The sequence below is a fragment of the Notolepis coatsorum genome (genome assembly GCF_963971535.1).
Source record: "Notolepis coatsorum genome assembly, chromosome: 7".
Taxonomy (NCBI): domain Eukaryota; kingdom Metazoa; phylum Chordata; class Actinopteri; order Aulopiformes; family Paralepididae; genus Notolepis; species Notolepis coatsorum.
The window spans coordinates 89154683-89181056 of record NC_140171.1 but is presented as its reverse complement, the minus strand read 5'-3'; the positions used below and the strand labels follow the sequence as shown (position 1 = coordinate 89181056).

General features: G+C 44.1%; 1 protein-coding gene across 1 annotated transcript in view; it reads right to left on the bottom strand.

The window, feature by feature from the left end:
• The window catches only part of hnrnpll (heterogeneous nuclear ribonucleoprotein L like), a 325690-nt gene that overhangs the window by 37896 nt on the left and 261420 nt on the right, over positions 1 to 26374 (bottom strand). Inside the window, exons 10-11 of the mRNA XM_084317964.1 lie at positions 12200 to 12398; positions 3796 to 3853 (exon numbers count right to left, since the gene is read on the bottom strand). Of these exons, the coding sequence (XP_084174090.1) occupies positions 3796 to 3853; positions 12200 to 12398 (257 nt within the window). The remainder of the gene's footprint in view (positions 1 to 3795; positions 3854 to 12199; positions 12399 to 26374) is intronic.

Here is a 26374-nt window from a genome sequence, read left to right as displayed (position 1 = left end):
GATCCTTTTAAACAATAAACAATAGGGTTCCCCCTCTGACAAAATCTTTTAGATATAGGGAACCCTGCTCCGTCGTCAGATACAACATTAGGCTCACCAAACACAGTGTGGGAGCCTCCTGACAGTACAGCATTCTCATAGACAGACCCAGGCCTAGCTAGCAGCTGGGTGTCAGCCCCTGTCTCCATTTTTAGGGCGTGCCCATCTAATACAGCCGATCCCTCGGCCGCAGAGGCTGTCGGAACCGTGATAACCTGTTCTCTTTGTGTCCAGGTTATCCCAGGCGGGGGACACATGGCCGCTGGTCGGGGGTCTCGCTGCAGCCACTGGCGAGACCATGCTCTCACCTCTGGCTGCGCGGTGTGGGGCGGCGTGGGGCCCCGGTCAAATACCGCCTGCACCTCCGTGGATAGACCAAAAAGTCCATCCGCGGAGAGGGGAGCCCTGAGGAGGAGACTCTCCTCTCCTCCTCCAGGGGAGATTGCTGCAACCAAAGATGCCTGTGAACAAGCGTCGACAGCATCCTAGCCCTCCCTGCGGTTATAGCTTGCGGCTGGGTCAAAAGCTGAATAACCTCAAAACCTAGGGCGAGTTTTGACCTCGGCTGGCCCTAAGGCCCCACCACCCGACACAATTTTTTACAGAAAAGCAGCCAATTGAGCAATGTTATTAGTTGCTGCTAAATTCTGTACTGGGCGGTATAAGCTTCATCAGCCCACTCAGCCACCTGCCAGGCCGACTCGCCCCTTGGCGTCGGCTTCCGGGCGGGATACCGTTCTACCATGTCAGGGCAAAGGACCGATACCACCTGCTTCTCTAAGCACGGCACACCTGTCCTGAGCCCTGTCGTCAGACCATCCACCCGTGTAAAGGGTAAATAACATTAGACACCGATTGACCGTCAGTAATGAAATGGTTAAGCGGAGGGAAAACTGGAGACAGTCCCGGCGGGACACATGGAAACGGAGCCCCAAAAACATTAGCATTAGCAGTAGCTGCGCGTGCCAGGATAATTGGAAAAACATTCAACAACGAGTCATGTTGACCACATTCATCCAAATACCCAGCCCCCCGCGCCAACCAGTGATGAAAATAACAACGCTATAAGTAACGGCGTTAGTTTTTTCAGTAATGAGTAATCTAACGGATTACTCTTCCAATCTTAATAACGCTGTTACCTTTACTGCAAAAAAATGCGGCGTGTTACTATGAATGAAGCTTTTTTTTTTCATCAGAAAGATCTCTGCGCCGAGAGGCAATCTGTCCTTCTCAGCCAACCTCAGCGCGCGATTGGCTGAGGTTGAGTAAAATGTCATGGTAAGCCAATCAGAGGTAAAGGTGGGCGGGTGTCTAAAGCATCCAGAGTCTGACACACAGCGCGACTTGAACACAAGCGATCAGTCAGCGTGAGACCGCGGTCCGTGTAGTGTACGTTTTGAGCGCAAATAATCCAAAACGAATCCAACAAACAACACGAGCGACTCAGTCAGCGTGAGACCGCGTCCATGAGCGTTTTTTGTTCAGTCTTGTTGTGTTGCAGCGCAGGGCACTATACAGTGGAGGCTACAACTGCTGACAGCCTTATCAACAGTGCTGCACTTCCTGGTTTAATAGCACAGTCTGGTGCTCAGAGATATCTATCTGTATGTCATGCATGTCTTAAATGTCATGATTAGATTAGTTTAGAATGATTAGATTAGATTATTATATCTGTGTCATGTATGTCATAAATGTCATGAATTGAAAATGGGGGACCCTGATGTAAACAAGACGAAAGTCTTTCTCTGGTCTGCATCCCCTTAACAATTGTGTGTATTGAGCTGTACTGTACTGTACCCATTCTGCAATCTGTTAATTAAAATGTTCAATCAATCAGTATATATTTGTTATTTATTTTTGGTATAGTGCTTAACAAGCATAATTTAGCGGGCGGCTACGTGGCGTAGTGGGCAAGGCACTCGCCACGAAATGCTGGAGACGCTGGGCTCGTCAGTTCGAGCCCAGCGCTCAACATTTGCTTTCAGTTTAGCTGGTCGTCCGTACTAATACACATTGGCCGTATTAGGGGGTGGGAAACTGATGGGTGGGGATTGGGCGTTGTGGACAGCGACTCCTACAGGTCGGTTGGTGCACCTGCGCAGTAGAATCAGGAAGTGTCGGGGGCAGCGTGAGCCTCCCACGCGTTACTCCTCGCCACTGAGTGATCGAGCTGCGCAGGTGAAAAGATGCGACTGCTGTTACCTCAAGTACCGGAGGGGACTTGTGCTATGTATGACTTAGTCCACATTGCAGCTGGCTTGTGGGAGGCAAGAAACAGCGTCCGTGACAGGGGAGGGTTGAATTGGATGATACGAAATTGGGATGGGAGAAAATATAGAAAAATGGGAGAACATTTTGATCAAAAAAAAAAAAAGCATAATTTAATGTTGCCCAGTTGTGGCCTGTTGATGGGCAATACATATCAAAAGTTCCAAAACATCTATTGTGTTTGTATGATCCACTATATAAACATAGTAATTATAATATCTACATACATGGCATTTGATTGGAGGCTAGTTTCACTTTGTCCCACAGCAACATTAAAATAGTTTAGATTTGTGTATGTTGTTTATGTAAAAAAAATTTAATCTTAGGGCGGCTACGTGGCGTAGTGGGCAAGGCGCTCGCCACGAATGACGGAGACGCTGGGCTTGCCTGTTCGAGCCCAGCGCTCCACATTGCTTTCAGTTTAGCTGGTCGTTCATACTAATACACATTGGCCGTATTAGGGGGTGGGAAACTGATGGGTGGGGATCGGGCGTTGTGGACAGCGACTCCTACAGGTCGGTTGGTACGCCTGCGCAGTAGAATCAGGAAGTGTCGGGGGCAGCGTGAGCCTCCCACGTGTTACTCCTCGCCACTGAGAGATCGAGCTGCGCAGGTGAAAAGATGCGACTGCTGTTACCTCAAGTACCGGAGGGGACTTGTGCTATGTATGACTTAGTCCACATTGCAGCCGGCTTGTGGGAGGCAAGAAACAGCGTTCGTGACAGGGGAGGGTTGAATTGGATGATACGAAATTGGGATGGGAGAAAATATAGAAAAATGTGGATAAAAAAAAAATTAAATCTTGAAAGTAACGCAATAGTTACTTTCTGAAGTAACTAGTTACTTTTATAATTTGTAACTGAGTAAGTAATTTAGTTAGTTTAGGAAGAAGTAACTAGTAACTGTAACTAGTTACTTTTTAAAAGTAACTTGCCCAACACTGGCGCCAACACATCGCCGGTCGTCTCACGAGACAACGAGTAGTATTGAACATGCTAGTACCAACGCCTGTCGTTGTCGGTCCTACCTGAGCTCGACGTGGCTCGACTGCCAAACGCCGCGCGTAGTCCATTGGTCCACTGCCAAGAGACGAGGACAGACCAGAATAGGACCGACATTCCGTCCGGACGCGCCGAGGAGGGTCCGGGGGCTGGGGAACCTCTGGCGAAAGTCCAACATTGCGTAATTTCTCTCTTTGCTTCATAATAACGTTCCACCTGGTTGAAGTGCATATGAACAAATCCACCGATGGAAAAAAACAAGGAAGGGCGTGGACATGACCACTTCCTGTGTCTTGTAGGCACGCATGGGAGTAGGCGTGGTCACGTGCAAGTGACGTGCATGTGCAATTTTTTCACGCGCACAGTAGGTGCAGGAGATGACATCTCATAATGGTAGAGCGAGACGCGATTGGCCAGTATGAATATATAACCTCTGCTTAATTACTTCAACAGCTTGGTTCAAGAGTGTGAAATGAGCACAACTTACGCTTGGCGTCGAAGACTTTGAACTTGATGAATCCGGGTATGTCGTGTTCTGTACATAACTAAAAATAGAGAGGGAAACAAAGATTAGTGCAGTAAAAACTACAATATCTCCATTGAAATGTAGTGGAGTAAAAGTATAAACTTCCCTAAAATGAAAATACTCACATAAAGTACAAGTAGCTTGAAATTGTATTTAAGTACAGTAGTTACGCACCCAGGGGCGTCGTTTTGGTATGGCAAGGTATAACTCACCATACCTTGGCAAATAAAAATTGTAAAAAAATATATATATATTATTATTTTTTTTTTATTACAATTTTTTATGTTGATTTAGAATTCGAATGTCAACATTATGAACGAAGCTTCTAACTATTCGGTACAGCCCTAGCATGTTTTGATATTGTCAATTATCTCACTTTTACTAGGTGACTTTTACTGTGACTAACTGAAATATGCCAAAAAAAAAGGAAAATGGACAAGACGTTTGGGCAGCAGAGACAAGTGATACAAGGACACAGGTAAGGTCTTACAATGGCTTAGTGATTATAACAGTGCAGTTCAGCATTCAGTAACCCATACATTTTGTGAACGTGTTTTTGTTACTGCATTCTGTTGAACACACCTCAGAACCGTACCTACTGAAAATTGGCTCAATTGCAAGAAAAATAATAGACAGTTATGATATTACATTCTGCATAATTTGTATGCAAAATATTGTGGTTCCCTGCTTTAGTCTGTTGACACATTTGTATACTAAAAATGCTTGTGTCATACCTAAATGTCATAAGTGAATTGTATAGAAACAACTCACCAAAAGTGACTATTGTACAACTGATTTGACAAAAAAAATCCACAGAGGGGGGGAAACCCCCCCTTCCCCCTCCCTCCTCGCCATACCTTGGCTTTTACTGAAATGACGCCACTGTACGCACCCCAGTTAGTGGACGCAACACAAGGCCACAGACAGGGTAGGTGAGGGTGCAGTGACACAAAACCACAGAAACAATTTGCAAAATAATAGTATTTATTTCACAAAATCAAAACACAGCAACACAGAGAGCAAGGAGGACTTTCTAGTGGCACCAAATAAAATACTACTAAATAGGACTTGGATGTCTTTAACCAGGCTAGCATTTGTGTCAGCTAATCATCAGAAAAATATGAATAGTCCCCCCCAATAATATGTGCTATCAAGAGTAGTGTATCTACTCCCACTCTGTAATTCTAGTTTCGAAATACTCCTAAAAGCTTCATTTGCGTATTCAAATCATTAAAATTTGTCGTAAGATGGTGGCTTGCAGACGCGAACGGCCTGGTTTCGGGGAGTTGCTGGAGCCGGATGAGGATGCGTCTGCTTCTCCGTGGCCGATGGAAACTGAGGATTACATGGTAGAGGCAGATGGGTTCTTGTTCGATGCCCCGGTGGAGACATGTCCGCCTCCCGTTCAGGATAAACTGGCAGGGGGTGATATGTCTCCTTGGGGTCCCTCGTATGCTGATGTTGGGTTAGAACCTCCGACTCAGCGACGGGATACCCTGTTATCAGCCACATCGGAATGTGGCTCTGCTATGACCAGTAGTCTGCCGCATGTGAGGGACGCGGACTCGGTGGGGGAAAGTATGCAGGGGGAACTACGTGCTTTGTTCCCCGAGCTCATGGCGGCGGCGGCGGCAGTCGCAAATGGCGTGCCGCTGCCGCAGCCACTGCCTGTTCCTGTCCATGATGATCTCATAGGTAATTTATGGCAACGTCGTCCTGTGAGGGAGACGCACAATTACATGTGTGTTTAAGCAAGGCCTGCGGCTTACACTCGGTCGAAAGGGTTTTTTCTTCCTCGACCTGAAGACTTAGGTTCTTCATATAAAGGTAGAGGTTAGTTGTGTGTTCTGTTGCTTAAACGGTGATATTGAGCCACAACACTGTTGTGTTGGTCTGCAGTAATGCTCGTGTGTGTAAGGGTACCGCAGTCTTTTAGGCCGCTCTCTCTCTCTCTCTCTCTCTCTCTCTCTATCAAATCTTCTGTGTTCTTGCAACATAAACACAGGTGTCGTGTTCACACATATAAACTTTGGCCTTGTTATAAACCCTGTTCACAGACTTGTCTGTGGCTAGCGTGCATTGAGTTGGCTTATCCTTGGATATTCGCTGTTCATTAGTGTAGCTAAGGGGCTACACGACCCTGACTGTATTAAAGATTGTTTTAGATTAAACCACTACTAAAGAATATTAATAGCCAGACAGTACAATTAGACAAAATGGCGGACACTCAATTGACTGCGCGGGGACAGGGATACCAAGTTAATAAGCATTTTAATAGTCATAGCAACATACATATTAGTTATCACGGTTCTCCTTTAATAATAGAATGTCAGTGCAACAAAGTCAGCGGTAACGAATAGTTCCTAGACTACGGATACTCGACCGGTGGAGCTCTGAAGGGAGTGAGACGAAGCGAGGCGATACAGGGAAAGCAAGATGGTGGCTGGAGACGATGGTTTCTCTCTAGAGCTCCTGCCCCAGAGAGACTGTAGACTGGTCGGATAATCCTGTCGCCGCTGGAAGAAGGGGTCTCGTACGGAACCGGTCCTTGTAATCCTAGCGCCCGATGGCAGGGTTAATAGCTATTAATCCAAAAGCCCGTTGGCATAGATGGTAGCTAGCTAGCTTCGTTTGTACGTGAAGCTAACCCGCAGACGGTCTCCAATGAGTAGTTATATCCAAACGGCGCTGGGTTTAACTATAAGTCTCTCCACGTTACTTCGCTTACACAAGTCACTATACTGTGCCAATAAAGGCTCGACAATATTATAGTCGTATCTAAATAGCCATTAGCTCTCTATAACGATACACCGCTGTCGGTCTGTGTACAACTGCACCAGACGTCTTTCACTCTCGCTCTGCTAGTTTTCCTGTTATGCTACTGCCGCTGCTGCTTGCACCGTCTACACAATATACTCTATCTGGTCCCTGTTGGGCTCAGCCTGTTCACCTGTACAGAATCAATGCGCTCGCTCTGGGCTTGTCCGGGCATGTCTGAACATGTCTAGAAACATGTCTAGGGGGCGCGTCTCTGGCGCCTAGTCGTTAAGAATGGGATCTACCATAAGCGAATGGAGAATACTGTTAGGCAAACAGATGACGTAACGATATATATCTTATATATATAAACAATATATAAGTTATACAAAATAATAAACGCAGACTTTCAGTGTTAATCTGGACCTTCAGAACAATTAGCATACTGGCTACTTAAGGTATCATATGGCTATTGTTATTGTCGTATTCGAGGGTTGGGCTTGCGAGTACCGAATAAACCCCTCCTTCCCTCTTCTGATTGGTCGTTTTTTATTTTTTATCCTCTTTTCATTCGGTCCGGCCAAGCTGCACGGGGGGGGGGGTTTCCCTGACTCCGCACCTATCACGGGCAGTTGAGTCATGGGATTCCCCCCGTCATAGAATAAGTCACTGGGCACGTTTCTATTGGACGACGGCTTCCGTGAGTTTTTTACAGACCCATGTGTGGTTCTCTGTTATTGTCAAGTTGTCGGGGCAGAGCGTAGGAACTTGGTGTTCTGCTACGCTCGATGTATGTGTAACTTGAGTCTGTTGGTCACATGGCTCAATGTTACCGTGACTTTTCAATTTATGGCTCACGTGGGAAGTCTCTCCGAGGATTCCCGTCTCCTCCCTGTGGTGAGGTTGGCGGGGTGTAAAATGAAAAGATTTTTTCCCTCAGCCGCGTCACATGGGATCCATGTCGGTCTGTGTTTTTCTTTCTTTTTTAATAAAAAGAGGAGAGGAAATTAAGCACGACGGCTTCTTGTCGTTCTCCCAGGCGACTTGGAGGAACAATGTCTGGTGTCTTGTTAGACTATCCATTGATGTGTTTGGGTCTCGACGCGTACATAGTGCTGGCTCTGGGTGTTTCTGATAGGAATCACGCATGAGGCTTGTGCGCCTTGGTTGCTCGTTATTAAAACTGCGTTTTTATAGGGCAACTGGGATGGAGTTGGTCTCTTCCGAGCGCCAGTTTACTAGGTTTGTCTCGACGAATTCTCGTTCATATCTGGGGGATGTTAATGGAATAGATCAAAGCATAGGTGGAGGGGTCTCACGCCTTTGGGGTAGGCCACTGAGCGCGTTACGAATGGGACCGTCTGGGTGGCGCCCTCTGTAATGTTTTAGATCGACACGCGTACCTACCCCCCCTCCTGGAGTTGGGGATGTCGGCGTGATTAGGGCACGGGACTGGTTCTGGTCACGCTGGTCCAGGTCAGTTAACCCGTTGTCCGCCGGGGACGCAGATCTTCTGTTCTGGTACCCTGAGGGACTTGTGCTTTTTTCAGGGGGAAAAATGCTGGGTCGGCCCGGGTGTCACAGGGTTGGGCGTTATGGAGATGTTCGTGGTTGTGCTACGTTTACCCCTCACTGTTGTTTGGTCCATGTTGTACCTTGTGCTGTCATGAAGAGGCCTGGGTTTCTCCATTCTTTTCGCCCCTCTCTTCTCCCGCTTACGCAGAGCTGAGAGGGGGCTGTTGAGGTGGTCTTTATAGGACTCCTCTGGCATCCCTGTGTGCATCCCGGTCCGCCGGGCCCGGTCCGAAGTTGTTTTCGTCGACCCGTAGGCCTGGGATAACCCCTTTTTGAAAACTGAAACACTTGTACTGCGGTACCAGTTGATCTCCAATTTTTTTTTTATCCAAAAAATAAATAAAAAAATAAATTGCAGTGAGGCCACTGAACTTAGAAACAGGCCAGTACAGTGTTTCTAGTTACTGCAGCGCAATAGTTAGATAACCTAGGTGGGGAACAACCAGGAGATCACTGCAACTCACACAAGTTGGAGAACTATCTCTCTCTCTATCTTGCTCTCACACACACACACAAAAGGAGCCACATGTGATTGGTGGAGGTGGGACCCTTACAAAAAACTATTGTTGCTAATCATTGACACATGCTAGCCTGTAATAATCCCCCCAGAAAAATCTACTTTGCATTTGATATATTGCAAATATATGCCATCACACACTGGCATTTAAAGGGTTAGAATTATAAAATTAATATGTGGTGTTATGATCAGGGCTGAAGTTGAAAAATGCCCCCAGACCCCCTGCTTAAAAAGTGGCCTGACTGGGGCTATATTTTGCACTATATTTCCTGGCCTGAATGATTTCCCCAGTCCGGCCCTGGTTAAAAGCCTCCAATGCTTATTAGTGTGTGTGCGCTTGAACGTGTGCATGTTTCAACCATACATTTCCATTTATTAAAAAAAAAATATATATATATATATATAATTTTAATTTTTTTTATCTCCTATAATAGTGGGGGTCGCGGCTCTCTGACACCGTTATTTTTGGGTCACGGCCTGAAAAGTTTGGGAACCCCTGCACTACCACACTACATACGGTTAACCCTTTCACTACCACACTACCGAAGGTTAACCCTTTCACTATCACACTACAGGTGGTTAACCATTTCACTACCACACTACCGAAGGTTAACCCCTTCACTGCCACACTACAGAAGGTTAACCCTTTCACTGCCACCCTACAGAAGGTTAACCCGTAGTGTGGTAGTGAAAGGTTAACCTTCGCTAACCCTCGCTAAATGCACTAAAGAGACGTCCCACTGGGTTTCATCTAGAAAGCTTAGGAATTAACGTACGTCCTAAATCTGATTATTATTTGAACTTGGTCTCCAGCTCTTATTCCAATCCTGCAAGGTTCTGGAATCGAATACGAGCAATTCTGCTGCTTCTCTACCTTCTCATGTTGAGTTTGACAATCGCTTATTATAAGATCAGAGTACAGGAGAGTGACGTTCTTGGATTTAGATTATTTGACCTTACAGCAGCAATGGCATTTCTTTAGAATAAAATGGAATAAAATAAGGCATATAGTGAAATAGTAACTTAATATAAAATAGGCAATAGAGGTAGCATAAATTAGTAGCATAAACATTATGTTAAAGTAGCATTGAAAATATAATGCAGTACAGTATATAATTATTATGTCTGCACGTTCTACGTTGCACTACTTTTATTGTCTTTTATACCTATTATGTCTGCATTTTATACATTGTTTTTATTCTGTCGACTCTCCAGAACATTTACAACAAGCGGTGCATGGTAAGGCTAAGAGAATTATCAAAGACTCCAGCCACCCAAACAACTGCCTCTTTGAACTGCTGCGGTCAGGCAAGCGATACCGGAGTCTCATGGCAAGCACAGAAAGACTCAGAAGAAGCTTCTATCCCCAGGCCATCAGGTTGCTCAACGAACAATAACACACTATGCAACAACCACCAAATGCACTCACAGCACACACATCCACACGCACACACTCACTTTAAACAAACAACTCACTGCAGCACCCACTCTACACACTTTAGAACACCTAAACACACTTTATATTTATTGGCAAAGAATTTGCACTACAACCCATACCTCAGTACACCTTACTGTAAATTGTACCTAAATTGTACCTCATCCCATTTCTGCTTTGCACTATATAGTAGATTGTATAGTATATTGTATGGTAACTCAGTTACTTCTACTCTGCATTGAACATTGTACATATGTACATACTGAACACTTGTGTCTACGTACGTGCTTTCTTTTTTTAACTTGCTATACTTATTTTATTTTATACTTATCTTTTTTGTCTAGCACAGTCTCTGGAGCGTAACAGAAAGAAGCATTTTGTATACAAGTATTCTGTACTTCTGTATGACAACTAATAAAGAAACTTGAAACTTGTATGCTGATTTTATGCCTATGCTCATTTTATGCTGTGGGGCAATTTGGGCTGCGGTCCATGTGTGAAGGGTGCTATATATATACAGTAGATAGTTATTAATATTCATTATTATTATATTATAACAAATGTATGCATTGAAATGTAAGTCTCGACGACATTGGCAATGAGGGTGACCTCAATTGTCCTTTTGCGAGAATAAATAAAGGTTTGAATATAATACTGTATATACAAAATATATGGCTGTAGTTGGGATTCCGGGGATGACACAAGCATGGTGTCTTGGATGGGGATGTGGTGGGGATTGATGTGTAGGGTGTTTGGGGGACTGGCTGTTCCAGGGGGTTCACATGCTTTCGAGCAACACTGTACTTACTTGTACTTATTTTATGCCTATTCTTATGTCTGCACTTTCTACATTGCACTACTTGTATTGTATTTTATACCTATTCTTATGTCTGCACTTTATGCATTGCACTACTTGTATTGTTTTTTATACCTATTCTTATGTCTGCACTTTATGCATTGCTTTTATTCTGTCAACTGTATGCAAATTATATGCCTATGTTCATTTTATGCTATTTGCTGTGAAGCAATTTGAGCTGCAATCCATGTATGAAAGGTGCTATATAGATAGTTATTATTATTATTTATTATTATTATATTATTTAAAAATATGTATGTATTGAAATGTCTGTAAGTCTCGATGACATTGAAAATGAGGGTGACCTCAATTGTCCTTTTCGAGAATAAATAAAGGTTTGAATTTAATCTACTGCACCGTAGAAATGGCAGCGGTGATACACATACGTTGTCTCAAGACTTAGTCCTGCATGTATCATCAAATGCGCATGTCGGTGTGAAATTTATGTGTGCCATTATTCACAATTATATCAACTGTAATAATTGTGGAATATTACTATAATGAGCTGTATGTGTATGAACCAAGCATCTCACTGTAATGTTCCTGTACTTTATTTGTGACAATAAACTACTACTACTACTACTACTACTACTACTACTACTACTACTACTACTACTGTATTGCAACCTGTCAAGACGTCTTTGAATGAATCAATCTCTCACTCAAGTAAAAGGACTCATGCTAGGACTGTGAAAGAACATCTGCCATTTTTATTTAACCCCGAAAGGAAAAGTCCAATGAATAGCCTGGATTCTCTACTGTTCAATTTTAGTTCTGAAACCTCTTTTTTGACAATATTGTAAGAGATATACAAAGAGTTGTTATTATGTATTATTTATTATTATTATTATTATTAAAGGAACACGCCAACATTTGGGGAAGCTTACCGTCTTCTCCAGAGAGAGACAAGAAGATAGATACCAGTTTCCTCTCTGTGCGTTCAGTAGAAAGCTATCTGGCTGCACGTTAGCTTAGCACAATGAATGGAACGGACAGTGACGGTTAGCCTTCGGGACAGGCGTTAGTTGGACAATGCCTAGGCTAACCGGCACTGTCCGCTTCCAACTCATTGTGCTAAGCTAGGCTAACGTGCAGCCAGATAGCTTTCGACTGAAAGCACAAAGAGGAAACTGGTATCTATCTTCTTGTCTCTCTCTGGAGAAGACGGTAAGTTAGATTCCCAAAATGTTGGCGTGTTCCTTTAATGTGTGTGTGTGACCTTTACCCTCTGCAGCTGCTCTTGGGCGACGCAGGGCGGGACGTTGTAGAAGTGCAGCACGGCGGCCGGCGGCTGGATGATGTTCTTGGACGCCTGGCCCCTGCTGAAGCGGTTGTTGCGCGTCATGGCGAAGTCCTTGTAGCTGCTGCTGCCGTCCTCCAGCTCGAAGACCTGGCTGGGGATGACGGCCTGCTGCTTGGACACGCTGCAAGGAGCCAGTGGTGGAGGAAGTACACAGCTCCTTACTTAAAAGAACACGCCAACATTTTGGGAAATGAATGAATGAATGAATGGAAGCGGAAAGTGATGGGTAGCTTTTATTTTTTTTTAAATAAATAAATTTTTTCAATTTATTTTACATAAAAAATATATATCAGAATGTGATATATATCAGAATATCAAATCAAATCAAATCAAATGTATTTGTAAGGCCCGACAACACACGTTAATGTCCCCATGGGCCGGACACGTCTTCTTTAACTCATTCAGCGCTGGCCGGATATGACCAAATTAGGGCTAGCGCTTTAATCAATGGGAGGACGGGGAAATTTGCGAGTGCTTAAAATATATCTTAAATTATGGCTATGGGTCTAATACACCTGTCGCTTATCAATGACTTGCTTGCAGTCAACATGTACGAAACGGATTGTTTTTTCATCGGTACATTTCCGTTCGATACCGTTTTGAATACGAGTATAGTTTTGGAGATTTCTAGTAATTCCAGAGAAAGACGCGATAATAGCCCTTTAGTGGAATACACAAAACACGTAATTTTTCGGCTGATTTATGAATTGTTTTCAAATAAACTCTAGATTATCGATAGTATATGTGTCCTTATGCACGATACAAAAGCGGGCTGAAAAATTGCTTATCCATGCCTTGCTCAGCGCCAACGGCACGCACACACACACACGCGCTCCGATGGCGGTGAAAGGAACATCTGATTAACCCAAGATTCGTAACATAAAGTCAGATGTTCTGCAAAAAGATTAATCCAATTCCTGATCGCCATTCCAAATATCGATTGCGTCCAATGATCCAATGTTATAGTCCAAAACACATAATCCATGCTGCTCCCAGTCCCCCCAGTCAACGTGGTACAACGATACTGCATGCCCGAGAAGCAAAACCCAGACCGGACTTTCTTTCTTGATGCACATCCCCAGCCAATCCAATCCAATGATGTGCAATACCATCCGGGAGACGATAGGCGGCGGTATTTGCCATTTTGCGAGCTCAGACCCATTCCCAACGATAACATCAGGTTGGATGGATGAAAATGAATGGATATCGCTAATAAAAGAAATAACGATTAAAAGCCGACTATACTCGTGATTGGCGTTCAAGCGATGGCGAGTTAACCCGACTATACTCGTGGTTGGCATTCAATGAGTTAAACAAGTCAAGAAGAAACATCACAATAAGTCAAGAACAGAACAAAAACACCATAAAGTCAATTTTTTTTTAAATAAATGCAACACTCCCAGACATACCCCACGCAAAGGTAAGGAAAAACTCACTAAAACCTAGCAATAGGAAAAAATGCACCACAGGCAATGTGGAGGAGAGAAACCTTAGAAGGGTCATTCAAGGGGGGATCTCCCTTCTTAGATGTCGGTGATAGTAGTGTTGCAGTAAAACAGGCGAACAGTTGGTAAGCATTCACTCATATGTGTGGTGAAACACAGATAAGTGCATGCGATAGCAACTGAACATTTTGAAAGATTTGAGGCAAAGGGGTGGCGCAGAGAGGGTCGCATCCTCCCGGTCACCATCACGGGAAGTCCAACACTCCGATCATCACTCCGAGACAGCCACTCACAGGGAGACAGGGAGATGGGACAGGTGTTAGACAGTTTGCGTGATTGTGATGGGCGGACATAGCAATAGATACAAGTGGTAGGCATATATGTGAATATAATAGATGTACTTAACCCAGCAATGAACTCCACGTCTAAACCACGTTGACAGACCACGGACAGAAGACGGTGAGAAGCTGATCCATGGCCTTGGTGGTGCACGTAGTACAGTCACTGCAATCTTGGCCAAGACCCCGAGACATCCACCACCGTGGTCAGCACTACGAGACAACCACTCAGAGAGATGGGGGGGTTTGGGGACTGGGGTTAGAGAGTTCCCATGTTCGTAGTGGGCGGAGATGGAGCAATACATACATGTAGTGAGCATATGCATGCATGGTGACAGTAGAATCATAGTATATAAGATTTTTTTTTTATTGAGTAATAGATAGAACTATTGCAGGCGTATGGATACAGGATGAGATACAAGACAATAGCTCAGGGCCGTATGCCCTGGGGGGCAGGAGAAGCCACTCAGAAGGTTCAGTACTGCAGGCCAGACAGAAGGCGATATGAAGCTGTTCCATGGGACCGGTTGAGACAGAGACAGAGGTTAAAAAGGTTCTCCCATGTCTGCAGAAAAGCAGACATGGCAGCAAATAGACATCCTGACTAAACTAGACAGATTAATCTAAGGGTCAGTCCCCGACCAGGTGAGATCAGGGTAGGTTGAAGGAGAGAGAGAAAAGATGGGTCTTAAGCTGGGATTTAAAAGCTTCGACAGAGCAGGCGCCCCTGACGACGGCAGGTAATTTGTTCCACAGGTAGGGAGCACGGTAGACAAAGGCTCTGTGGCCGGCGAATTTCTTTTTAACCCTAGGAATCGATAGAAGCCCCGCATTTTGTGAGCGCAGAGCACGAGCGGGCGAGTATCGAGAGATGAGATCGGATAGATAGAGCGATGCGAGCCCATTTAAAATTTTGTAGGTGAGGAGTAGCACTTTAAAGTCAGATCGGGCTTGAATAGGAAGCCAGTGTAAGGCGGACAAAACTGGTGTGATGTGATAACATTTTCTAGTTTTAGTTAGTATCCGTGCAGCCGCATTTTGCACGAGATGAAGATTTTTGATGCTTGAATTAGGTAGGCCTGAAAAAAGTGCATTACAGTAGTCTCCACGTGATGAGACAAAAGCATGAATTAGGGTTTCAGCATCAGCCAGAGTTAAAAAAAATTAAAAAAATTGCGATATTACGAAGATGGAAGAAGGCAATTTGTGAAATTTTTATATGTGCATTAAATGAGAGGGAGGAATCAAAAATTACTCAGAGGTTTTTTATGGTGGAGCTCTGGGATACATGACAAGTATCAAAGTTGAGGGAGATGTCCTCAAACAGGCCTCTGTGGTTTGGGGGGCCAACAATTAACATCTCAGTTTTATCTGCATTGAGGAGTAGAACGTTTTGCGACATCCACTTTTTAACGGCAAGCAGGCAAGCCTCAAGATTTTGTAATTGGGAGAAATCATTTGGCTTAATACATATAATTGGGTGTCATCAGCGTAAAAATGAAAGTTTATGCCAAATTTGCGTATGATATTGCCGAGGGGTAGCATGTAAATCGAAAATTGCAAAGGGCCCAGAACAGAGCCTTGTGGGAAACCGCATTGCACTGGGAGGGTCTCAGATGTTAAATCATTATAGACCACGCAGTGTGTTCTATCAGTTAAATAAGATTTAAACCAAGCAAGTGCGTGACCCCGAATGCCAACATGATTCTCGAGCCGACCTAGAAGAATCGAATGATCGATAGTGTCAAAGGCTGCACTGAGATCAAGCAATAAGAGCACAGAAGTTAGGTTTGAGTCAAGAGAGAGCAGTAAGTCATTTGTGACTTTGGTAACCGCCGTTTCGGTGGAGTGTAAGGGCGTTTTCACACCTGTAGTTCGTTTGCTTTGTTCCGATTCAGGGAGACACAGGGACTATAATGATACAATTGTTGCACTTGTCCTTTAGTTCGTTTGTGTTCACACGGCTGTGTTAACAGCGCACCAAAACAAACGCACGCGCGAGCAAACTGTCACTCATTGGTCAGATTTTGGGGGGTGCCCCCCAACCCTGAATCGAGCCGAGAGAGAGAGAGAGAGAGAGAGAGAGAGAGAGAGAGAGAGAGAGAGGTTGTCCCGCACGGTGCTGCTGCTGTCACTACAGAGACCCTGGCTCCTCTCTCCTGCGCGCGGCTGACTGACTGACTGACACCCGGCAAGCATCTGACGAATGTGATCGTCTGCCCAAATATCAACGACGCAGTGTACCTCATCGCTGCTCCACGTTGACCCACAACGTATTATTATTATTAATTGTATCGGTTTGTTAAATCGATTGCATTCTCACAGCGTACGAGTCCGGTTGGGTTGGAACTGCGCCGAGACCACCCTCTCCAGGTGGTCTCGGTCCGCTTGTTTTGTTCCGCAACAGAATGTAATTGCTGTGTTCACATATGCCCAACTGAACCGAAATAAGGGGTACACGCTCCAGGTTCCGGAATAACAGCTCCAAACGAGCTAGGTGTGAAAACGCCCTAAGGCTCTAAAGCCAGATTGAAAAGATTCATTAAGATTATTGTTTGATAGATGGTCAGTAAGTTGCGTTGCGACAATCCGTTCTAATATTTTGGAGAGGAATGGATGATTGGAGATGGGTCTGTAATTTTTCAAGATTAGAGGGTCGAAGTTCGGTTTTTTAAGTAGTGGTTTAATGACGGCTGATTTAAAGGCCAGGGGCACCACGCCAGTAGACAAGGAGGTGTTGAAGATATTGAGTAGGGCAGGGCCTAGAGTTGGGAAGAGGTTTTTGATGAGAGTTGCTGGAAGAGGGTCAAACAAACAGGTTGAGGGTTTAGCCACGCCAACCAATTTAGAGAGGGTACTAAGTGAGACGTTTTCAAGGCAGCATAGCGTATGGCTGGATTCAAAGTCAGGGGGAAAGCCCATCAGAGGTTGGGAGGGACTGATTGTTGAGTAAGCCAACAATTTCATCTCTTATGAGATACATTTTCTTGGTAAAGAATTTTATGAATTTGTTAGCCGAGAACGCATGGTTTAGGGCAGTTGGTTGTTTCTGAGTAAGTTTTGCAACTGTGTCAAACAGAAACGTTGAGTTGTTTTTGTTTTCGTTAATGAGCCTGGAAAAATATGATGTTTTGGCAAATGAGAGTGCCTTTTTGTAGTTACGTAAACTATCATTCCAGGCAAGGCGGAACACTTCGAGTTTGGTCGAACGGCATTTATGTTCAAGTTTGCGACATGTGTGGTAGTATTTGGTAACCATAGATAGACATATGTTGCCTGAAACTGGAGGTCAAATTAAAATCCTGTGTTAAACCTGATATGCCCAGAGTGACAAGCTTAGAGTGTGTGTGCTTGCAGAGACGTGGGCTCACACCAGGAGGTCATTTGCATACAACTGCTGGCAGCTGCAGACAATAGATCAAGGGTCTGTTAAACTGGTCCTGTGGCTGATTATAGCACAGGAAGCCGGTATCTCATGCCCCAGGTCTAAACAGGCAGGCCAGGTCATCTGGTCGGATTACAACATGCTGCAGCTGCCAGGGGAGGAGCAAGCGTCTCCATTCTCTGTAACACTAAGTACATTTTCAAATGACTATTGGTATACTTGGATTAATTTAATATGAACTACAGAAAATCCTGTTATATTGTGGACATAATCTTGAATCTAATGATATAAAATATGCCAGGTTTATGGCTGGGAATCACAGAGTTTGAAATTAGGCCATGTCTGAATCTACATTGGAAAATACTTAAATGTGTTGAATACTAACTGTATAAAAGAGATATTGATGTAAGGTAAAAGAAGGATTAGAAAACTAGAAGAAGTGGGCTTAATTGGAAACTTATTGTGATTATCAGTTAGCTTCACAAGAAACTGGTCAAATATGATATCTCTGTGTTTATGTAATCAAGCTCAATTCGAATATATATATCTTAAGTTCAACAACCAAAGTATTATGTTAGTTAGACAGTGTTTGTTCTTTGATTGAAAAAACAAAGGAAATAAGATGGTGGGCCCTCCTCCGTTTTCAAATACTCGGTGCAGGCCTGGGATTGGAGGAACACATCTGCTGATGTCACTCTGGTGACATCACGCAGAGACTCCAGGCTTTTGATATAAGGTGGGTGTTGTGACGGTGGGAGGACACTCTGAAACGGAACCACCAAGACAACACACCTACCTTTTCACACAGCGGACGACGCGGGCAGAGGAGATCAACAGACAAAGCACATTTGGAGGGAGAACAGACTTTTCTTTGTTCATCAGCCAGAGAACAAAGACCATCAACAACTTATCAACTATCTACTTTAACATTAGTCTGATATAAGGGATCGGTGGCATAGTACTTGAGTACCCTTATATCATTGCAGAATCCATTTTTCATTGTAATTACACTAACTTAACTTTGAATTAAAACAGATGCTGTTATACACCTTCTCCTCTCCATTTCTCCTGCTGCTCAGCTGGTCGTCGAACAAGACCATTTGGTCTTTATTGAAAGTACCACAGGGCTTTAAAGGGTTTCACACAACGCAGAGCAGTTTATTAGGTTCTGATTATATCAGAACAAAGAATAGCCCAGTTGGTGACTTCACATGCCTTTTTAAAGGAGCGAGTTTCCTCCGTAAACCAGGGAGTTTGTTTTTGCGGAGCATGTTTAATTTTAGGCTTAAGGGGAGCGACAATGTCGAGCGTGCTACGAAGGGCGGCGTTAAGTTTATCTGTAAAGAGATCAAGGGGGCCAGAGTAAGAGAGGAAGGGAGAGAGGGTGTCTGGTAGACAGTTAACTAGAATTGGGACAGTTGAGGCGTTAATACGACAGCTCATGTAGGATTCTACACTGTGTGGGCGAGAAACCGTAAAATCAATTTGAAATTTGATGAGGTAGTGGTCTGAGAGAGCAGGAACATAGGGAGAAATGGTCAAATCTGACACAGTGAGACCGCGGGCTAGGACTAAGTCAAGGGTTGGTCAACGATTTGAATGAGACCGACAGAGTCAATGATGTCGGTAAAAGCCTTATTTAGGGGATCTAGAGTTTTGTTGGAATGAATGTTGAAATCACCAACAATTAATGTTATCTGAGCTCGTAACAAGCTCAGAGATGAAAGTGGAAAACTCATCTAGGAAGAAGGTGTAAGGGCTGGGGGGCGGTAAAGGACAGCCATTACAAAGGATGCAGTGGAGGTAGGAATCAGACTTCCAACAGTCACACTTTCTGTTGGGGGGAGAGGGAGCACCTCAAACGAGGAAAACTTACAGTTTGCGTAGGATGTAAAGTTGTGCTTAGAGTCGTAAATTAGAGCAACTCCGCCTCCTTTCTTGGAGGTGCGTGCGATATGGGAGCTGCTCAAATTAGGGGGTGAAGCCTCGTTTAAGGGCAGAAAATCATTAGGTTTAAGCCATGTCTCAGTGAGGCCCAATAAGTCGAGACTATGGTCTGTTATCAGTTAATTTACCAAAAGAGCTTTGGTTGTCAGAGAGCGAATGTTGATAAGGCCAACCTTCCCGCACTCTGTATATTTAACAGAGCGATTTTCAGCCATGCGGGTAGGTTTAATCGCAATTAAGTTGGCATGGTTTATCGCACAAGGACGAGCTGGGTAAAGTGGAGAGATATTCTAGTTTTGATTGGATATACTGGGTTAGGGATAGAGATAGAAAGAGAGGAGTGGGGAGCCTGGTGGGGGAGGGACCCAGCATGGTTAGGAAAGGTATAGGGATTGGCAGGCTCCATCTGTTCAGCATGACTAGCAGGCTCGCTACGAGCCTGTACCCTGGCATGCTTGTGGGGTGGCTGTCAGCCCAAAGCTATAATCTTGTCTATATTTCTAGATAAGAGAGGCGCCTTGCATGTTAGGATGCACGCCGTCCTTTTTCAGCAAGCCAGGGTGCCCCCAGAAAGAGGACCAGTTATCCATGAACCCTAAGCCCTGTTCTTTTTTCAGCCATCGGTGTAGAGAAGCTGTCCTACTCATGAAGTCATCATCAGAGAAGATTACTCAATGCAGACTCATCTTTCTGGCGAGGTCAGAAAGCCTAACTATGTTAATCTTTGTGACCTCAGATACTTTCATCCTACAGTCAATATTTCTGACGTGTATAACAATATGCTAAAATTTATCTTCAGTGGGTGCGAGATGTGTGTTATCTTTTCCCTTTTCTATGCTATTCGCCAGAAATCTCAGGTTGGCTTCAATGTCGGTAGCTCTGGCTCCCCCAAAACATTTAATCTCGGCTGGCTTGTCTAGCTTAATATGCCGGGTGATGGAGTCGCCAATCACAAGGACAGCACCGGACAGCACTATGTTGTGTTTACAATAATTTGAAAGTCACACGCGAACACAAGACACAACAACACAGTCTAGTCGGGATGAGGAAGGGTCACCATCATACATTATCAAGAAATTAATCAATTATGCAAAAAAGAGTTGAGTGACTCACACTCACCCGTCTTATTTCATAATACAACATTTCCGAATTGAAGGAATCTATGTTTTTCAATGTGTATATAATGTATATATATCGGTGGGTGACAGCATCTACTCAGACGGATCTATAGATTTTAAAAGTAGCCAGCAGTCAGTGTGTGTCTCCACGGTAGCAAGCAGGGTGTGTGAATGCCAAGGTCGTCAGCAGGTTTATAACCAAAACATTGCACTGAGAGCAGGCAGGTTTGGTCATAGAGAACTAGGGGGATAATATCAACATCGCGGTTGCTATAGTGATTTGGGTCAAAGAGCCGTTGTCAAAGACTGCGTGTCACGCAGTAATGAGAAGAGGGGGTGGGGGCCTGTTGCTGGGGAGAATGTTATGAGGGGTGAGTTCCTTCCGGGGTAAGTTAGACTGAGATACGAAGCACAGACGAGCAGACGTGTTGATCAGAGACTTTCATCCCTCCTCACCCCGCCGGGTGGGGGAGGGGAAATATGCCACATCATCACATCATGAATGGCTACAACGAGGCCCAGAACCAGTGGACTCATGAGAGAAGAGACGGTGGAGAATAATGAATTTAGTTTTCCTTCAAAGACTGGTCAAGGACATTACAGAACAGTGTTTCCATCTGGTACAGAGGCTATGTTTATGAAAATAAACATGAGGATCTAAGGAAAGAGATCACGTTGCAGTGTCGTTTCTTATGACTAACGGATGTACTAACAGGGGTTGATACAGTGGGTGACAGCCAATGTGAAGTATTGAGACAAACACAACGCAGAACAGGAAGAGTCACGAAGGAGAGGATGAGATGAGATTGGCTGATTACCGAAGAATCCAACAGAATGGACGTCTGGATTGAACCAAGTGTATGCAGTGAACTTTTCCAGCGGAACACAAGTTACTTAAGTTACTTAACATAACAGTTATGTTATGCACGTTAATTAATCTATGCACGTTTAGCTGGTGTCGTAATCGTAAAAAGTTTTCTACTGTCAAAGTGTAAGAATGGCAGTTATGTTCCAACAGAATGTTCACCAAGGTGGTATGAGTCAGTTAGAAGTTGTTGTTCAGACAGGACACAACAGATGGTTGTTGGCAGATAAGGGACCGTAAACAACTGACTTTAAGAGGAAACTCTGGTCAACGAGCAGCTGAGATGTGTGATCAGACTGTAAAAGCGGTTATATGACTCCATGGCACATTCCACCAAAACGGTTCAGAACAGAACCTTATCAGATGAGATCAGCAGCTGTCCTAAGAATGACCACGTTGCAACAGACGATGGGTCAGCACAACAGCCCCCAAATAGCGAAATGTGTTTGTACAGGACCACAGTTCAAAGGAGCGCGATTTAACCCTTTTCAAGCAGCTGTACTACAGAAACCACTCCTTTTAACACTTTGAGTGCCAACAACGAGAATTCTCATTATTTCATGCCAACCGTTCAGTGCCAACAACGAGAAATCTCGTTATTAATCGTTATTTTTTTTATTAGCGATTTCCATTCATTTTTCATCAATCTAGCCTCACGTTACCACTGGGACTCTCTCTGAGCTCGAACAGGGAAAATACCGCCCCCTATCGTCTCCCGGATGGTAATGCACCCTTTGGATTGGACTGAATGAAAACGCATGGGGAAAAGAAAATCCGGAATCCACATTTTACTTGTCAGGCATGTAATCCGAGCCGATTGCAGTCTTTGTGGTCCCTCAGAACAGCGTGGAATATGTGTTTGAGCACCCAGCGTTGGATCAATAAACGCAATAGATATTTGGAATGGCGATCAGGAATTGGAATAATCTTTTTGGAGAACATCTGATCTGAGGTAAGGAATCTATTTTACCAGTCTTGGGGTAATCAGAGCTTTTTTCACAGATATATCAACGTGTCCCCTATGTGTGTATGTGTGTGTGTGTGTGTGTGTGTGTGTGTGTGTGTGTGTGTGTGTGTGTGTGTGTGTGTGTGTGTTGATCAGGAAATAAGATAATCGATGTTTCAGCCCGCTTCTCTAGCATGCATAAGTACACATATACTATCGATAATCTAGCGTTTATTTGAAAACGATTCATAAATAGGCCGAAAAATGACAACGTTTTTTGTGTATTCCAGTAAAAGGTGATTCCTGCAGAATCACTTTTTTTTCTGTAAATTTCCAAAAACGAGCGTTATTCAAAATGGTATCAAATGGAAATGTACCGATGAAAAAACAATCCGTTTCGACAATGTTGACTGCAAGCAAGTCATTGATAAGCGACGGGCGTATTAGACACATAGCCATAATTTAAGATGTAGTTTATGCGTTCGCAAATGTGCTCGTCCTCTCATTGAATAGAGCGTTGGCACTCAAGCGCTAAATCGTGCGCCCCCTGCTGGCACTCAAAGTGTTAAAGCTGGGTTAAGAAACACTGAAAAGTGTCTTAAATGATCTGTGCATATCAGCAAACGAGTCAATGTCTACGGCATGATTTGTCATTAATTTAGAAGATTAAAAAGATACTAAATATTTATAATCTAGGATGCAAAATACATATAAAAGACATAACTTTTCCCCCTGGTAAAGATGATGATCAAATGATAAAAGAATTGTTTAGCCTAGGTAGATTATGTTTTGAATTAGAAATGGCAATAACCACGTGATTGGAACTACTCTGATAAAGTATTTTCAGCTATACAGAAGGTACAAATGATAACAAAAGAAGCAATGTGTTTGTTTATGAAAGCTACCAAACAATATATATGTGTCTATTTGAAATTGATAAGTGTACTGTTTTAATCAGGATAAAACGAATCTCTTCTAAATACGGGGAAGGGGAGTGTCTAGAAGGACTCCCCCAGTCACCAAACTGGCCACAAAACTGTGATTGGCTGAGCTACTTGCAAGCGTCATGCAAAATGACGTGGGCAAGAGGCGGGCTGAGTTGGGTTTAAACGAGCGATGCAGGAGGATGAGGAGACAGAAGAACAGTCGAAAGAGAGAGGATGAAGAAGATTCAACAGCGTGACCTCCCAATCGAGATGAAGATTCCTGCTCTACTGCTGCTGAGGCCTGCTTAAGAACTTTTTGTTAGACGAATATCAGAACTTCAGGGTCTTTAATCGGCATGCAACGAACTGGACATGCAATTGGAGCGGCACACACACACGGGATACACACACACACACACATGCATTGTCTTTTTCTCAGTCGCCGATGCGATAGAGTCTCTGCGCCTAACCCATCCCGTCGTCCTTCCCCCCATGGGCAGCCGGGAGCAGACAGGGCGTCAACGTGAGCCGCGCCCCAGGGACCAATCCAAGTGCTCCTGTCCGTCTTCGTCAACGACGCCACAGCGTTAGCGATCTGTTGTTGTGCATGTTTTTCCATTGGGTTTATCTTATCGGGGGGAAAACCCTTGCGAGCACGGGGAGAACATGCAAACTCCACACAGAAAGGCCTGGGAGATACCCCACCTGGGTACCTGGCATCATGGAAACCTGGTCCCCAAGCGGGAATCGAACCCTGGACCTTCTTGCTGTGAGGCGACAGTGTTAACCACTACACCACCGTGCCGCTCAGAGGACACTGGTATCTATCTTCTTGTCTCTCTCTGGAGAAGACTGTAAACTAATGTCCCAAAATGTTGGCATGTTCCTTTAGTTTAAGTAAAAGTAGAAATACTGCCTGCTGCTTGGAGACGCTGCAGGAAGTACACAGTTCCTTTACTTAAGTAAAAGTAGAAATACAGCCTGCTGCTTGGACACGCTGCAGAAAGTAGACCGTTCATTTACTTAAGTAAACGTAGAAATACTCAGATAAATGAGTACTCTGGTAAAAGTAAAAGTCCTCCATTCAAATTCTACTTTAAGTAAAAGTAGAGAAGTATTTTCTATTGAATGTACTTAAGTATCTAAAGTAAACGTACACATTCTACATATTGTGACGAGCCTGGTGGTGTTCAGGCTCGACACGGACCAAAACAAACAAATCCAATTTCCACACAAGCACAATTTCAATAAATAAATTATATTTATTGATTAATAGAACAAATCCGATGGGCAATAAAGTAGTCGAATAACAGTCCAGGGTCAAAACACGATTCAGGCTCTCGTACAAAAAGAGAATGTTCAACACTCAGGGTTTGACGTCCGGTCCAGGGTCAGTTTCACAAGGGGGTATCTCAGCCAGTCCAGGGTCCAGTACCACGACCACCTTCTCGCTTTCACCTCTCCTTCCAACTACCTCTCACCTCACAAACTCAGTATAACACTAGGCGTGTTCGAGATTGGCGAGGCGGACGCAGATCTGCGCAGGTTTTACTACGGCCTTGCCAAGCGCGTTGCATGACGGTTAGAATGTTGTCCGACTTGCTCTGGAAATCTGACGAGGCGAGCCGCAGAACTCTCACGGGAGCGAGCCACGCACAGCCTTCAGAGCGAGGCGCCACAGTACCTCTCACCCGACTGCTCCACACAAATCCATGATGGAAAACAACTTGCTATTGTTGCGCAAAGCGCCTATTGGCTCAGAAAAGTTGTTACCTGGTTGTGACCACCAGCCACGCCCACAAAAGGGAAGTTATGAGACGTTTGATTGATTGAAAACTTTATTAACCGATTGCAGAATGGGTAAAATACAGTACGGGTCCCGTCTACCCGTCTATCCCGTCTATCAGATATATTTATTATTATTATTATTATTATTATTATTATTATTATTGGATACCAAGAGCTTCCTCAAATAAAGTTATCATCATATCATCATGATAAACTTCAAGCTGTCAGACACCAAATTATTTGTATCAGAGTAATGAATGCTGTCGGAGTTTATATCAAAATAACAATATATCAACCCCCCTGAACAAATGGTGATTGCTTCTTCAAGTCGATTCTACAGACGGACTGTTTCTATCATCGGAATTAAATAATTATAATGATAATAAATACAACAATTATGTTTTGCATTTATAGTCATGACTCAATGAGCAATCTGAGCATTACCGCTCTATGTACAGTACTCCTCTAAGCAATCTGTAGTATAAATCTATAGTTCATTAACGATGCAGCAGCTGAGCTGATACTGTATCCCGCACACACACACACATGCATCCCCTTAACAATTGTGTGTATTGGGGCGGCTACGTGGCGTAGTGGGCAAGGCGCTCGCCACGAATGCGGAGACGCTGGGCTTGCCTGTTCGAGCCCAGCGCTCCACATTGCTTTCAGTTTAGCTGGTCGTTCATACTAATACACATTGGCCGTATTAGGGGGTGGGAAACTGATGGGTGGGGATCGGGCGTTGTGGACTGCGACTCCTACTGGTCGGTTGGTGCGCCTGCGCAGTAGAATCAGGAAGTGTCGGGGGCAGCGTGAGCCTCCCACGCGTTACTCCTCGCCACTGAGAGATCGAGCTGCGCAGGTGAAAAGATGCGACTGCTGTTACCTCAAGTACCGGAGGGGACTTGTGCTATGTATGACTTAGTCCACATTGCAGCCGGCTTGTGGGAGGCAAGAAACAGCGTTCGTGACAGGGGGGGGGGGGTTGAATTGGATGATACGAAATTGGGATGGGAGAAAATATAGAAAATGGGAGAAAAAGTGGATAAAAAAAAACCAATTGTGTGTATTGAGCTGTACTGTATTGTACCCATTCTGCAATCTGTTAATAAAGTTGTCAATCAATCAATCAATCAATCAATCAATTCAATCAATTCAATCAATCAGTCTGTTTTGCCTCAATATATACTGTATATATAATTCTGTTTTGCCTCAATATACAGTATATATATATATATATTGATGCAAAACAGAATTATTCAGCAGTGTGTGTGTGTTGTGTGTGCGTGCGTGCGCGCTGCGGTGGCCAGGAGCGCGCAACAAGATATACATTATGGTA